Source organism: Montipora foliosa, chromosome 3, assembly GCF_036669935.1.
Source record: "Montipora foliosa isolate CH-2021 chromosome 3, ASM3666993v2, whole genome shotgun sequence".
Lineage (NCBI taxonomy): Eukaryota > Metazoa > Cnidaria > Anthozoa > Scleractinia > Acroporidae > Montipora > Montipora foliosa.
In genome coordinates this window covers 18,174,687-18,192,186 of record NC_090871.1, presented here as the reverse complement: position 1 = coordinate 18,192,186, position 17,500 = coordinate 18,174,687, and the positions used below count along the sequence as shown (strand labels likewise).

The following is a 17,500-nucleotide window of genomic DNA, read 5'->3' as shown; positions in this document are numbered from 1 at the left end:
GTCACAACAGCAGATATAATGTAAGATTGACTGTGTTTACCTGGCGGTACCCTGTTCGCTGTGTTGTTGCCACTTCAAATACCTCACGCTTATTTGAAAGATGTGGCATGCTAAACCGCTTTGTATTTCGTAAACAACTGAACCAAAACATAAATTATAAGCTCAATGTTTCGCGTTTGTAGTATCACTATACCGTCCAAAATAAGTTTTGAAATAGATCTCAAATGTATTTACAAATCACCAGAGGAAGATAATAGGGCCGTTTATACTAGAGAAAATAAGCCGCGGCTAACTCTGGCCACGGCTTACGTAAGCCGCGAACACTCCGTATAAATGGTACAAAATCTACATTCACGGTTCACGGTTTCAAGCCGTGGCTTATCCTGGCCAGGGAGTTTATACTCGTATAAATAGTTCCTTTCGCGGCTTAATTAAGTAAGCCGCGGCCAGAGTTAGCCGCGGCTTATTTACTCTCGTATAAATGGCCCTAATGTCACCTCTGATCCAAGTTCGTTTTGGCTTGAAAATGTTTGTTTCCCTCTCCCCAATCTCTCCCCAATTCCCAGTGTCCTCTCTCAGACATGCCTCGCTTACATGTTGCTGACGAGTCCAACATGGCGGCTAAAATGGACGAGTTGCAGATCTTTCGCTATCCTGGAAACGTCTGGTCAAAAGTGTGGGAATATTTTGGTTTTCATCAACTGAAGGAAGGGCCCACTTTGACTTCCATTTAGATGAAAAATATGTGGAATGCTTATTGGTAGATTTTTCTGATAATAATCGATGATCGATCGGTTGGGGCAATATGATTATTTCTGATGATCGAATGTGAAATCTCAACCGATTCCCACCACTAATAAGAATTAACGGTGACACTGGTCTCTACTTTCTGTTTGGAGGCTAATAGAACCACTAGGTTATCGAGTTAGACCCCTTTTTCAAAGAATTCCTTAAACATTTTGGGCCTGGATTTCAGGCGAAATTTTCGGGCCCTTGAGAAGTGCATATCTGGCGATAAATGGTTGTGTCTGAATATTTTTCTTTGTTTCCTTGTTCTCTTGCAGGAACCTTGCAGATCTTGATCGTGATGGTAAGATGACCATGCAAGAATTCACCATCGCTGTACATCTTATTCAAAGTAAACTGAAAGGAATTGAACTGCCAACAACACTTCCTAATAGTCTGAAAATGACTTCCATGCCTAGCACATTTCTTGTGGGGCAGAAGGCAAAACCTGCCTCAGACTGGGGTCAGCCTTCCATGTCAAATTCATCAGTATCCAATGGCTTTTCCAAGGTGGGCATAATGACACTGCCTCACAAGACCACATCCTCAGGCATTTCATGGTCTGGAATTAATCAGTCTCCACCACAAACAAGAGCAATGGCTACCTCTTCATCAGTGTTTAGCTCTTCATTTGGACCTTTGTCAACTGGAAGCATGCCTTCAACGTCTTTATCATCTACATTCAATCTTGGAATAACCAGTGGTTTGAGCACTGTTTCTCCAAACTCTTCAATACTTAATGGCCCTGGAAATCAAACTGCATTTGGTCCTGGTTTGGCCAGTGTCCAACGGGCCAATTCATTGACTGCAAATTTTGGCTCAAATGCTGGACCCTATGCAGCTATAACACCAACAAGTAGACTTAAGTATAATCAAGTGTTTAAAGCAAATGATTTTAAAAAGACAGGATTTTTATCAGGTAGGAATTTCACATTTGAGTCTATATTTGGGTGTTACATGTAGTATAGTCAAGCTGAAGTATATTCATTCATCTTTCCACTCATAAGAAGCTTGTTACAGTATGTGTGGCTAAAAAAGTACTTGTAATGTTATCACAATTAGCAGTTGTGACCATTGACAGAGAGTCGGGTCAAAAACGAATTGACTCATGCCATTCACCGCTCAGTTATTGGTAAAAAGTAGACTGCTAGTTTTGCAAACTGAACGAACGAAACATGAGCAGAACCTGCAGTAAAATGTGTTTGCTTTTGGTGGAAAAAGTAATTTTATCAAGTGGAAAGCAACCTTATAGGAGCTTTGCAAGTGCAAAGAGCAATGGGAGATTGAAACTATGCAATTTTGCATCAATAAATAATTTATTGATGCAAAATTATTAGATATGGTAATAAGGCTTCCGATGAACTAACTTATTTAACCCATTGACTCCTGAGCATTCCCCCATTGATGATTTTAGTAAAATCGTCTGGTGTTAGACACTTAAATAAAGTTCCTTTCCTTTCCTTTCCTTTTATATTACAATCTATTAATAAAGACCCACTCCCATGAGTCAATGGATTACTTTATCCATAATAATTTATTAGTTCGTTAATCCACTCTTATAAATTTTCAGATTATTGAAAAGAACTGTGACCTCTCACGTGAAAAACGTACACTTAGTCTAACAGTTTGTTGTTAAACGGCTGAAGCCATTGGGTACCCGTTGGGTACCCATTGAAAAGATTTGCTAAAGCGTTGGAGGCGTTGAGAAAGCCGTTGGGATTTTTCCTTTACCCATTGAAGGCCTTCAGAAAAGCTGTTGAAAATAATGTGTTCTAAACCGTTGGAAGCATTGGAAAAAGCCGTTGTAGTGCTCACGAAACCTGTTTGTCACAACCTATAGGTCAATACAGTGTAATAACCTAAAGTGGGATTCTCTTGTCAATGAAATAGTAGGCAAGGCTTCCAAATGACTGCATATATTACGTCTGCTAAAGCGAAGTGGTGCACCTTTACATGATCTCCTTTCATACAATGTAGCACTAATTATGTCGGTACTGGAGTACTGTTGCCCTGTGTGGCATTCCTCTCTCTCTCTGTCCAGCTCTCAGAAAGAATCGAGAGAGTGCAAAAACATGTGTTACGCATCATTTTTCCTGCCTCCCACTACGAAGACGCTTTGAAGCTGTCCGGTTGCACGACTCAGTGCGCACGACAAGATCTCTTGTGTCTCTTGTGTCTCGTTGGAAGTGTTGAAAAGCGTTGGAAATCATGAAGAACTGTTAAAAACCTTTAACCGTTGAAAATAAAGCCGTTCAGCAACCCGTTGAAAGCGTTGTGAAAAGGGGTTGGAGAAAATCAGCACAAACTGTTGGAAAAAATTTATAACCCATTGAAAGCGTTGAGAAAGCTGTTGGAAAAACTGTTAGCTACCTGTTGGTTAGCCGTTGGTGTTTGCCTGTTTAACACAAAACCGTTAGTGTACGGTTTCATGTGAGAGGTCACAACTTGTATGCAAGCACATTATTGCTTGAGCTCCCCCAAAGCGCAAGCAAAGAAAATAATGACTTTCTATGCATACTGATTGCTTTACCTCAAAAAAGCACTAAAGCTTACTGGAAAATTGGAAAAATAAATTGACAGTAACCACATTTATGCATACAAATCAGACACATTGGTTTCACACACACATGCAATGGAAATGCACTTACAGTGTTTGCATGCACAAGTTTTGTACCCTTTCTGTACATGTACAGTATCTGCGAGCTTCAGTTAATTAAGTACAGAAACAATGCATAACACTTCAACTTCTGTTTGTGTTGGTCTATAGGTGATCAAGCTAGAAGTATGTTAATTCAGTCTGGTCTTCCACAAGGAATTTTAGCTCAAATATGGTATGTTTTTAGGTTGGATAGGCCAAGAAAAGGTTGACAACTGCCTCTTTTAAATGCAACCAAAAGTGCTTATTAAGTGAAATCAGTTTGGAATAGTTATGAAATTTACCAAATCAAAATACTGTATGTAATTATGGGTGTATGAATTTTTTACCTTACCTGTCAAAATTATGTAAGTTTAGTAGCACCTGAAGTCAAGCTGTTTTGCTCAACAAAAAAGGACTTGGTTGAATTTGTTGGAAAATGCCCATGTTGTGAGTCTTGATGTTTGGTGTTGACAGTTTCTTTATGCTCATTCAGTTCTAGTTAGGTTTGTTTTGCGTGGTGGTATCTCTTTTGGTATTAATCATTTTTCGCTGCAAATGGAGCTCACTCCATTGCAGACACTAGCAGCACAATAATAGTAATAATAATAATAATAATAATAATAATAATAATAATAATAACAAACAACAACGACAACAACAATAATAATAATAATTATTATTATTATTTTGTATTATCATTATTATTATTTATATCCACCTTCATAACACTTAAAGTGGAGTCAGTGGTTTGGACTATACTGTACAATTCAAGTACCATTTTTGGAGCTAAATAGTCCAATTTCAGGCACTCCTAACATTGAACTTTTTTTCTTAACCCATTGATTCCTGGGGCTTCCCCATTGACGAATAATATCGTCTGGCGTCAGTCAGGGTAAAATATTAAGTATGTCCTGTTTAGGCTGGTTTAGGGGTGAATGGGTTAAGATGCTTGAAAATTTAGGATTCCACACTGTGCCTCCTTGAAAGTTGCTATTTAGTATAATGTTAAATGATAGTAAATATTGTAGATTATTATATACTCAACAAAATATCTTGTTTCTGATTGGCCAATGGCGAATGCATAAATAGGTTATAGAGTGCAATCCAGGTTATAGAGTGCAATACGGAAGTTGCTATGGAAACACCGGGGAAGCACAAAATTTGAACACCAAAGTGAAAAAAAATGACTGACAATCGGTTTGCCTTGTCAAACCAAAACATCATTGAGCAACTTAAAGAAAATGCGAAAAACAAAACATGTTGAAAGCTACACAGACCTGGTTGAATGTCTGGCAAACATGGGCGACTGAAAGAAAACTAAACCCAAAACTGGGAGAATACAAGCACGAACGAAGTAGTGCGTTTGAGTAATTTTGTTGAGAATATAATAAATAAAAAATCTTATGAACCTGCTTGTGCATTTCGTGATTTATGCTCACTCGTGATGTTTTGAAAGTTCTCAAATTGCAATCGCCTATGGCTCGTGCAATTTTGAGAACTTTCAGAATATCACTCGTGCCCATAAATCACAAAATGCTTTCCATTCATGTGATTTCCTATACTTATCCAGAGAGGATATTTGGTCTACACTTGATGAAACCATTATCAAGCAGCAGTGCTTAAAAGGGCAAAGGTCCTTGATTACTGAATACTGCTAATTCTAAATTTGAAAATGAATGGTAAAGGTTTGAATTTCCTGTCAGCAAATTTTGGTTGCCATTACAAACTACCATGCTGTGCACCAGTGATCGAGAAGGTTGATGGCACTATGCGTTGCATAAATCATCATCCAATAATATTGATGACTTAGTTGGTTCTGTTGGAGCTTGATTTATCATGTGAATAGAGATATCCATCTAAGGCCATTGACTACTTCCCCTCCCCTCCCCTCCCCTCCCCTCCCCCCCACCCCCCATTGAAGAGTAAAATCGTCTGGCGTTGGACAGTGTAAATTGGACAGTGTAAAATCTTTTAAGTCTCACTCCCAGGAGTCATTGGTTTACACAACTGAGGCCAGCAGAAATCTCATCTGTGGTGAAGAATTTCAAAATACCAGCAGTTGGAGAATATCAAGCAAATTTTCTCTCTCTTTATTTCAGGAATCTTTCAGATTTAGACAAAGATGGTCAACTCAATATTGAGGAGTTTGCTTTAGCAATGCATTTTGTTGAATTAGCAAAAGTTGGGCAAGCTCTTCCTCCAACTGTTCCACGGGAGCTCCTGCCGCTGGCTTACCAGTCACAACAAACCAATGCAAACAACATGCCACTTGCTCAAGAGGGCAGAGAAAGGTCTGAAAGTGGACGGGAGAGGAGCGGCAGTGAAAGGGAGAGAAGTGGAAGCATAGATGGGAAATCAAGATCTGGTAGCATTACAGTTTGTAAGTTACCTATCATTGAAACCCATGTGCAAAAACAGGAAGGATCCCAGAAGTGTGATTACCGTTACGGTAGTTATTCGGTTAAAAGGCGCACTCGGTTATAAGACGCACCCCAAACTTAGCACTTTAATCAAGCTAAGTTCTCAAACTGAAAATTACGCGAAAATACTGGGTTATAAGACGTACCAAAAAATTGAGAGTTGTCAAAAGGATGTGATGAATTTGAGAACAATAATTATGCGAACTCTTTTGTTAACGTAAACAAAGTGAAAAAGGCACGCATTTAATGATATATACGTAAAAACAAAAGCTAAAAGTTCACACCTGAAATAATAAACATACAACGCATACACATTTATTTGAACCTTCCGAGTTAATAAATAGTCAGAGTTCAGACTTCAAGCGAAAGCGAACAGCGTAAAAACTCCCACGGAAAGTCATATTTAAAGGTGTGCGACAGCTGAATATCAACACGCCACCAAGGATGCAAATTTCAGTGCACAAGAAAGCCTGGATGAACGAAGAAGGTATGTTTTATCTCCACACTGTTTGTTCAGAGGAGAAACTTTTCATGCGAGCGACAAACACGATTCTTGGAATTCGAAACAACAATCTTGGACAAAAAGGGTTGAGAATATTAAAAACAGGGGTTATTGTGCACACTACGTCCTCAATATCGCACATTATTAGCGATCCCCCTCCCCCCTACAACCAATGTTGATAAGCCCAAGTTCGACATGCTTTGTTTCGTCTAGCAACATTGATCAGGGGGGGTGGGGGCAAAAAGAGAGCTTATTTTTCATACTCGTGATCGGAGTTTTGTCCAAAAGCAGAGTTTTCTCAACAATTTTGTCCACGATTGTATTTGGTATAAACTATCAAATATCTGTCTATATGAGAGTGTGAACACTCTCATATGTTTATAGTATGTAAAACTCGTCTTCTCATAGCTGATACACAGTAAGTTGTCGAGGATTACTTGTCATACAATAATATTGCGTGAAACAAACATTGTTACAGCAGTGCATTATTAACCATGTACGTGAATTGTTTACATAAGATAGGGTTCTGTTTACTTTACTTTACTGCACTGCGAATTGCTGTTCTTTTACATCGTGGAATTCATACATTAGTACGATTAAGAAGTAAGAGACCTACTGAGTCCTATAACGAGGACAATATGAAGGAGTTATATCAAAACCAGTCGGCCTTGCCCTAGCTGTTTTTGCCCACTTTGGTTTACACTGATCAATATGTATATACAGATATGAAATTATCGCAGATATATTTCTGTAAGATTACACGCAATAAGGAAATTGCACGGTTAACAACGGTTACTTTTGTGTGCTTTTTAACTGACATAGATTTACGGCGAAGGAATGAGAAATTTTGGTCGGTTAACGTGATTTGAACAGATTTGAAATATTTTTCATGAGCAGTCTGTTTTTAGCCAGCCGGTGTGTTAACCGTTGAAATGCGTCACTTTTTGTAAGAAATGTAGAAATCTCATTGCTTTTGTGCATAGTTTATACTCATTAGCAACGCCTTGAGAAAACAGTAGGGGAAATAAATATAATGCCTTGCAGTTATACTTAAAATTCGTGACAATTCGTATTCGAAGAGGCATGGTTTACAAACAGGAAGTGGGTTTCTTGCAACCGGAAGTAATTTGCTCTATTACTATTTTGCTCCTGTTATACCACATTCTTGTTTGCTTTCCCAAAACGTTTAGGGAACTGTACTCTGACATATTTTTCAAAGAAGGGTCCATATAGTTTATCGTATGGGTCACATCTGATCACACCTTTGTTGTGGCTTTTACCAACGAACAGCGTGTACCAACGAACAGCGTGTACTTACAGAACTCACACATACACGCGTTTTGTGTTCTTGGGCAAAATGATCCCCAGACAATCTTGGACAAAAAGGGTTGAGAATATTAAAAACAGGGGTTATTGTGCGCACTACGTCCTCAATATCGCACATTATTAGCGATCCCCCTCCCCCCTACAACCAATGTTGATAAGCCCAGGTTCGACATGCTTTGTTTCGTCTAGCAACATTGATCAGGGGGGGTGGGGGCAAAAAGAGAGCTTATTTTTCATACTCGTGATCGGAGTTTTGTCCAAAAGCAGAGTTTTCTCAACAATTTTGTCCACGATTGAAGGTTTGAACGATTGTATTGTTGTGACGGGTATCACGTTACTGAGCACGTGCTCTTAAGGACGTATGCAAATTTCCATTTGTTTGCTTTTCTCTTGAAGTCGTTTAGTGTTATAAAGCTCTCTAAAAGCACTAATCTTTTTTTAATAGACAACTAGTGTCCTTTTCTTGTGTTATTTAAACTGCAAGTTCTTCTCAAATTGTGATCTTAAGATTTTGTTGCGCGAAAATACTTGGCTATAAGACGCACCCCAATTTTAGCACTAACTTGCCACCCAAAGACAGATTTTTCTTGAAAAAACGGTGCACCTTATATCCGAATAACTACGGTAGTTATGGTTTAGGATTTATATGTATATACCTCACGTATCAGTCTCATGGCGGTTTACAAAGAATTATTCTTCTTCTAGTGTGAGATCGGATTACAGCATGTAAAGGCACATTTGGCAGTCGTTATCAGTCCATGTTGATCTCACCCACCCACCCACCCATGTATGTGAAAGTAGGACATACCACGACACTGGGGGGTCTCCCCCCTACTTTTCATGAACAGTGTGTGGGTTCTTTAACGTCCCACAGTGTAGATTATTAGGAAAGATTTTGAGACAGGACTGAGGGTTTTAAGGTCCTGATCCAAGAAGGCTTGAAAGTCTAACCATTCACTAGACAATCATTGGCCAAACTTACCTTTTTGAGCATCCAGGTTGATAATGCGCACACACGAAAGACTAATGTCGATGAATTAAAAGGGATTGCACTTCTGGGATCCCTGCTGTATGTATTCTCAATATCCTCATTACTGTTCAGGTGATATCCAAAATACTGAAGAACCCTGAAAAATATGACAAAACCACCAACTGTTTTACAATAATAATTATTATGTTGTGGTGTGGGTTCAGGTCATAAGGAGACAAGACATATTCATGTTTGGGGAGCATGTTCAGACTACTATTTTTGCAAACAAAAATTAGTGCTCATGAGGATTTGTAGGTCAAATTTCTGTTTTCAAAACTTGTCACACCAAATCACTTTGCTCTGCCTCTTCCTCTTGTCATCAATAATAGTTTCCGTGCATTTTTGCTGTATTTTAATCAACAGTCACATTTGAAGACAAAAGGAAAGACAATTTTGAAAAGGGACGTTTGGAGCTAGAACGAAGACGCATGGAATTGCAAGAGAAGATGAAAAAAGAGCGAGATGAGAGGGAAAGGAAAGAGGCTCTTGAAGAAGAAAGAAGACAAAGGGCCAAACTAGAAGCTGAACAGAAAAGACAAGCAGAGATAGAGAAACAGCGACAACAACAGCTGGAGATGGAAAGGGAGCAGGAAGCATTGAGGAAGAAAATGATTCAGCAGAGACTGGTATAATCAACTAAACTCTTCCTTAATTCTGGATGTGGTGCCTCTTCTCCTAATCACGTTTTTAGCTGCTCATATTTTGTTCGCATATTTTGATCAAGTCATCATTCCGGCCTGATGATTAAATGGACCATGCACCACTCAGATTTTAAAGTGTTGATTATGGCTGTCATGAAGGCTTTATGATTGATTGTAAATGCTGTGAATGTTTCTGTTCAAGCTTATAAAACATGTTTGCCATTAATTTTATTCAGCTGTTGCTACCTGAAATTCCAGGGGCAAAAGTACACCTGCACTTCTAATGCAAGCTGCCACTCATTCATAAACCAGACAGAACTTTAATGTGTACATCCGGATATTATACAATGTACATGTATACAGGATATTTAACAATTATTCCATGAGCGCGCGTTGGATATGAGATGATAGATAGCTAACGAGGCGCGTAGGGCGGAGTTGGCTGTAATCATCTCATATCCATTAAGTGTGAGTGGAATAATTGTTTTATTAAAAACGCCCCCAAAATATAGAAAGCTAGACTACAATAAAAATAAAAAGGCCCAAAAAATCACGCATATGCTTGCCGTGTTTGTAGATCATGGTATAATGGCTCATAACCCATGATGGCTTAGCCAATCAAAACTCTCAAATTGCATTATGCAATTATCCAGTTTTTAATAATACATGTTATATAATAACCAAATCAATGCGCACACTCTGATTCCAAGGTCAATCAGCTATGTTTTATTGTGCCAGTAACCTCATGGAAAAATTGCGCGTCTTCTGAATTATTATATAAAAGCAATAGACCACAAGTTTCTATGGTTTATAGGCATGATAAACCACTTGGAATGTTGGAAGAACACTCGAAGAATTCGTAAATCCATCGCCTGTGGCTTGTGATGTATGAATTCTTCTTGTGTTCTACCAACATCCCGTGTGGTTTGTCAGCCTATAAACCATAGAAACTTGTGGTCTATTGCTTAATTAGAAAGAGGATTAAGTTTGAAGGGCAAGAACACTTTAACTTTATGTTGTTTATTGACAACTCCATGGGCCTTATAGATACTGTAACAGATGTTGTCCAATTATGCACCAAGAACCAATGGGATAGCCATAAATCAAAATTAATGAAACTCCTCACAAATCTGGCATACTGTAACCATTGTTTACAATACACGAAGATAAGATCATGTCATCCAGTGATTTTGGCCTGCAAAAACCTCTTAAGATACCTAAATGGCAGATATGGTCTACATTGTAGTCATGTGTGTGTGTGCTACCAAACACATCTAACAAATGGAATATTATTTTTATTTTGCACTGTATTGCCCACACCTGCAAGAACTCAACAATGTGTACATTCCAAAACATCAAAGAATTCCTTCTTTAAGTGAAGCATATTTTTATGCTGATGAAGTCTTTTACAATAACTCATTTGCAGGCTGCCCAGATTGAGGCAGAGAGACAAAGACAACTGGAATGGGAAAAGCGTAAAAAAGAGGAATTATTAAATCACAAAAATATGGAACAAGACATTGTTAATAATTTGAAATCAAGGGTTCAGAAACTTGAAGAGGAATTACTTAAAGTGGTAAGTTCAGTTCATATCACACCACCTGGAATAAACAATGACAAAACATTATTTTGTTTTCAAGGTACAAAGCATTTAGGTAACCCTGAAATATGCCGGAGAGGTCTTGGGACTCTTAAGAAACACCCCCTGAGCCTGCAGTCTGAGCTCAGAGAGTTGCTATACAAAAATGACTCAAACTATGAGTTGTGGACCATATTAATTTTGCCCACTTTGCATCTTGTGTTGTATCTAAAATGTTTTCATGCCATTTCAAAAGCTTCTTAAATACCCTGACACCCACCTTCTGTTCAACCAAGGCAGTTGTTTGAACTCTGATTAAGATACTTTTTAACGAAAACCTGGCCAGGCTACGATACACTGTACAAGAAAATGGCTGTGGTAATCTGCCAAAGCTGGAATTAACTGTTAGTTCTTGTTTCAGTAACTTGTTTCCTTATTGTCCTTTTTAGACTCAAGTGAAAAATGAAGTCCAAGAGACCTTAGATAAAGAAAGACAGACATGTGTGCAGTGTCAAACTTCGCTAGCCCATATAAATCAGAGCAAAGAAATGAGATATGCAGAAATTAGTAGAGTGCAGTGTGACATCAAGGTGAGTTTTAAGGATACGAGACTGAGATGGTCCTCTTTCACGCTGCAGAAAATGCACATATTATATTCTTTTATGATATGGCTACAATAGTACGCACGCTCTGATTGGCTGCTGAGCGGGCAAGATTTTCTTGAACAGGCCAAAACTGAGCAAAAAAAGGCCATATAATAAAACGTATTAACCTCGTTTGTTTGGACATTACTGGGAAATCTCAGACCTCAGCCTTGATGTATACATGCACATGAAGGCCTCGGTCTGAGATTTCCCTGTAATGACCTCACTTTCAATTAATAAGTGGTATGTAATACTTAGTAATCAGGCATGTGGGCTGTGCTGGGAGAATTTTGGTCAGAGGTCTTGACATTACGGAGTGGGTGCAGATACAGTGTAGTCTCCTAATATGGTTCCAAGTGAACTTGGCAGGTAAGAGATTCCCCATCGATATTCACGACTCATGCTGCCACTTACAGTTTAATTCCACTGAATGTGAATACATTAAATTTTATTTGCACCACTGCAGAAAGTTTTCAAGGCGTTTTTTTCCAAGGCGTTTTTTTCCAAGTCCTTGTGACTTAATTAACAGAAAAAATATATCTACTGGGATACTGTTGCATGTAGTTTTTCATCTCTTTGGCTGCTTGAGATACTGAATTTAACCAAAGAAGTTAACCAAACCATTGACCTGTGTATTATTGAGCTAGCAGAAGCTGCAAAAATCAATAATAAAAATAAGATTGTTCTTGTGCTTCTCTTGTGCCCTCCAAACTTCTTAAGTCTGTGTACTGAAAAAGTTTTTATTTTTGGCAGGAGTCCCAACAAAGAATCGTTGTTACGAAGAAAGAGAGTGAAAGGCTTGCTCAAGAAATTCACCAAAGTGATACAAATATATTAGGTATGGAATAATTTAATACAATTATTATGCTTTATATTGTTTATCTCCTCATTTTTCTTTTTCCCAGCATCTTACAGGTGGTGTCTGTTCCTTTGGGTTCCCCACCCAGGGAGTGTAATACAGACGATTGGCACCATGTGACAATGATAAGCAGCATTGGGCATGTGGGGTGGGGTGTCAATTATTATTTAACCCATTGACACCCCAAAGATGGGTTTGATTCTTAGACTTGGCGTCATATGTGAGTTGAGTTGTTGGTTCTCTACTCAGCTTCGGGGGGTTTTTCTGCAGGGAACTCCAGTTTTCCCCTCTCCTCAAAAACCAACCTTTGAATAGATATGTGTTAAATTGATTTGATTTCTGTATCCCTAATTAGTGCTTCAGTACTAAACACACTTGACACTTACATGTAAACAGAGTTCATTATTATCATCATATCATCATCATCATCATCATCATTTTTTATATTTTTGGGATGCGTTTGGTCCTTCACTGCTTTCAGATACCTGTTCCCCAGGGAGGAACAGTGAGGGAGAGAAATGTACATGTATGCCCCTAGACCATAATCATGAGAGAGCTCCCTTTCTCTAACACACAGCTCAGTTTCACCCTTGTCACTGTTAATGCTCAAGTACAGATCAGCATCTTAACTTTATTCTCTCTGCAGTTCAAATATACATGTATATGACTTTCATATATTAACTTTCATCAAAGGTATATGTGACCTCACACGGGAAAACGTATGTACATTAACCTTTAAACGTTAAACGCACAAAACTAACGGCTAACTAACGGACGGGTAATGGAAGCTAACGGTACCTAACGGTATGCTAACGCTTTTACAGGCACCGCTAACGGTTTGCAAAGTCATGCTAACGCATTGCTGCAAGCGTCTAACGGTTACTTCGACTAACAAGCGCTTCAGAAGCAGCTTAAAGCGTTAAAATGGTCAGCTAGTGAATGGCTAGAGGCGTTAGACGGTTAGTGAATAGAATACCTGAAAGCTTTTAACTGTTGGAGGAAGTCATTTATCCGAAAAACTAAACTAAAGTTGAAGCGTAGGCCTAACCGGCGAATAATAAATAATTAAGTGCTGCAGATTTTTAACCCATCGACATACAAACCGGCCATAACTGGCCGCGCGCGACGACCCCTGAATTATCGTAACCGGCAACAAACAATCATGGCGGCTTGATCTTAGGCCTGCACTCACTCCCCGTAGTGAATCTGTATTTTTTGTTGTTATGGAGATTTAGGAGGATAATTGACCAATCATTTGTCGTCTTGTTTTGAGCATATTTTGACAGCTGATAAGAGAAGATAAGAGACTCAACAAATGAGGTCTGGCGAATGTCCGGCTCATGTGTGAGGTACTGTAACGCATCAAATGATGGCGATATCGCTACTTTTTTTACCATTTGGAGGATAAAGGGAGCTTTTATGGTTTTCCTGTAAGAAGAGGGGATACTAGTGATAGCAATTTTGATTCAGATGGCTTTAAAAGTGGTGATGAAGACGGTGACAGCCAAGGCACGAATGATGACACCGATCCTGAAGGAAAAGACTTGCTGGAAATGACCAGCTCGATAATATTCAAGTCCCAGATTTCGTGGAAGCCACTGGGGTTTACTTTGTTTTAGATAATCGTAATGAATTAGATATTTTTCTTAGTTTTCATAGGAGATGATATATGGGAATTAATGGTAACCGGAAAGTAGTTATACCCGTCAAAAGCTCTTGAATACCTCTGAGCGCACTGCTTGTTTTCATGAAGTAAGCCACGCAGAATTTAAGGCCTTCACAGGGTTTGACGAAATAACTAGAATGCATAAAATCCAAAAACATTTATTCACTACAGTTGGGAGTCGCCTTGTGTTTTGCCATAGGGAGATACCCGTATTTTTCGTAATGCTCTTTAAGTCGACAAATCGAGAGTAGCTGACGCCATAAAAGCACAAAAACATGTCCTTGCAAATTGGTTTCGACCGTTAATAAAATGAGCAACGAGGACTCCTTTTTGCATCCAATGAACTCAGCTCGGGTGAATGTCTGGATACAGGTTAAAATCACAAGATCAAGCTCTGCACTCGACAATTCAAGGCAGTTGTTTAAATTAAACAATACTGTTTCTTCGGTAAACTGTATGGAACATGGACCGTTCTTTGGACCAAGAGTACAACCACAGCTATCTCGCAGAAATTTCTTCACTTTTTCCCCTACTTCCTCAAAATCTTCTGCTTCGTGTTCAATCTCGGCCATCACGTTGTGAATTAAAACTAAACTCTGCACTTCCAACATATTTCGCAATGTTATGTTGTCATGGAAATGTTTTGTTTGACAAAAGGACTGGGACTTGAGACCATTTTATTTGCATACTGTGTTGGCGATCCCTTTTGTTGGTTTTTCATAATAAATCAGTGGGTGCAATGAAAGCATTATTGTGACACTGAAACAGCAAATGATTTTACGAGCGACTTCTTTACTCAAGCTCTGCTCTGCGATTGATAAAAATTTATTTTTGTATTCAGGCGATAGCCACGCAGCGAGATCACTATCGCACTTATTAACTCGATCGCTCTTTCTATTTAAAGCGTTTACATGACTTGTAACTTTGCCCTCCACCTTTTGTTGCCAGGATTGATCTATTTTTGTCAGTTATTCCTCAAAGATAATTTTATGTAACTTTTTAGGGTAGCAGTTCGTAGAATACATTCATAATCATCTCAATGCTTCGTAAAGAAAATACAATCTGGGGCCGGGGTGGCGGAAGAAATCGCGGCAAGTGTTTGGCTTTTATTCAGTTTATTCTCACACTTGTCTTTTATGAAGATAATGCTTGCTAGAACCAAGTTTTCTTTGTGATGTTACTGGACAAAGAATAATATTATACGCAATTAAGAGACAGCATCACATGACACAAGTATTAACTTACTACGAGTGGTATTCGAGTGCTCCGATCCAAAAGCACTGTAACAGTTACGGTCCTTCTAACGGCTAAATGAATTAACGAATGCTAAATTTTTGTAACGGTTACAAGGTAACCACTAACGCTTTATCCATACTACTAACGGTTCGGTGAAACCGTCTAACGTTGACTAACGGATTACTAACGGCTGACTGATGATGGCTAACGGCTAAACTAACGCTTTCGGCCGTTAAACGTTAAAACGTTAGTGTACGTTTTCCCGTGTGAGGTCACATATCCTGTACAGTCTCAATATGAACTCACATCATGACCAGCTCCCAGATGGCTTGATAGCTCAACTGGTAGAGCACTGAGATCAGGGTTTGAATTCTGTTCATGCTAGAATATTTTTCAGACTTTCCTTTTGTTACTGCTCAACTTTACAACATTATTAATAACTGCAATGATCAGCATCTTAACTCAAAACTAGGAACAGTGTTTCCTTCTTTTTGCAAACGGTGTGTGGGTTCTTTAACTGATGTCAAATGTAAATGACAATGATATCATGGCTGATGTTGGATCATTTTTTTAGGTGATACCCATGGGAATGTCTTGGCCAGTGTACAGGACTCAAAAGGGAATTTGAGAAGACTGCAAACATTACAGAACAACATGGAAAGAGTCCTCTCAGAGAAGTTGAAAGAGTTAGACACAATGAACGCTCAAGTAAAAGTTAGTGCACTCAGTGGTGGCTATTGTTTTTCTATGCATCTGCAACTGGTTAAAGTGCCCCTAACCCCAAAATATTTTTTCACTAAAATGAATCATTGCACCTATTCGAAACGCATTGTAGCCACTTTTACCTTTTCCTAACAAATCCTGTCTTTTTATAGGCTTCAAAACTTGCAAAAAACAAAGCATTTTTGTTGACGACCGAGTCAGAAGGGGATTGGGTCTATTCCTGACTTGACATCACAATCTAATTTGCATGCATGTTTACAAAGAGTTAATGCAATGTTAATCAATTTGTGATGTCACCTCAGGAATAGACTGTCTCCCCTTCTGACTCGGCCATGTCAACGAAAGATGCTTGGTTTTTCGCAAGTTTGAAGCCTATAAAAAGGAAGGATTTGTTAGAAAAAGGGAAAAAAGGCTACAATGCGTTTGAAACAGGTGCAAAGATTCATTTTCGCGAAAAGAATATTTTGGTGTTAAGGGCACTTTACTCAGGATTTTCATTGAACACTATTGTACAGTTGGGTCTCAGTTGGGGAAAGGATTGTTTTAGCATTGTTTATAGTGTTGTTTTCTTATGCAGTCATAAATCACTGGAAAAGTCACGGTGCAATAATTATTGAAAGAATAACAATATTATTTGGCTCTTTAAACAATGCTGATTTTTGTTACATGCCATACAAACTTGTGGTTTGTTCAGAAATGTGTACCAATGTGGTGCATGCTCAGTTACATGTATGACCAGGTTATAAAAATTAGTAGTGTTTCCCCACTCCTGACCCTTCTCCTCAAGTAAAAGTGAACAGTTACATGTACTTCTGTCTTTAGTTTTGGCCCAAGTAAGTCAGGACATTTGATAAGAGGCTGCAGCACTTATTGGATAATTTAAATTAATACACATTTTAGTTTCTTGCAACATCATACCTCAGAAATAATCACTCGTACAATGTATACTGTACATGCTCTAACGGCATCTTCACTTGATACCAAGCAACCAGGATTTAATGGTGTATTTCAAATTGACAGAACCTAAATACAAGTATGGCACAATTATCTGGCCAAAATGCCAGGTTACATCAAGTTGCAGAAGCGAAGCAAAGAGAATACACCATCTGGAAACAAAGGAAAGATGAAGAGGAGAGGCAACGCAAAGAATTGGAGGCAAAAAGAAAGAGGGAAGAGGATGAAGCAAGAAAACAGAGGGAAAGAGAATTGGAGGGTATGTTGGGAAAACAATATTTCCATTTGTGAACAAGGGTTAAATTGTGAGTTTTGGAAAAGTGTTGCTGTGGTGAAAATTTAAAGTAATAATTTTTAAAGTCATTATGAAACTTACTTCTAGCTGTTCATCCACCTTTTTGTTCACCTCAGCTGGGACATTGTATAAAATATTAGAGAATATGAAAGCCACCATGCCACATTCTTAACTGTAGATAATTACATGTAGCTTGATCAG

The 17,500-nt window shown here is 38.6% G+C and overlaps 1 protein-coding gene across 4 annotated transcripts in view; it reads left to right on the top strand.

Annotated features, from left to right (window-relative positions):
• The window catches only part of LOC137996962 (intersectin-1-like), a 71,640-nt gene that overhangs the window by 2,249 nt on the left and 51,891 nt on the right, over positions 1-17,500 (top strand). For all 4 annotated transcript variants that reach the window (XM_068842622.1, XM_068842620.1, XM_068842621.1 and 1 more), the window contains 9 exons: positions 1,065-1,705; positions 3,554-3,617; positions 5,524-5,804; positions 9,066-9,328; positions 10,770-10,919; positions 11,372-11,512; positions 12,320-12,404; positions 15,902-16,041; positions 17,071-17,263. In XM_068842622.1, the coding sequence (XP_068698723.1) occupies positions 1,065-1,705; positions 3,554-3,617; positions 5,524-5,804; positions 9,066-9,328; positions 10,770-10,919; positions 11,372-11,512; positions 12,320-12,404; positions 15,902-16,041; positions 17,071-17,263 (1,958 nt within the window). The remainder of the gene's footprint in view (positions 1-1,064; positions 1,706-3,553; positions 3,618-5,523; positions 5,805-9,065; positions 9,329-10,769; positions 10,920-11,371; positions 11,513-12,319; positions 12,405-15,901; positions 16,042-17,070; positions 17,264-17,500) is intronic.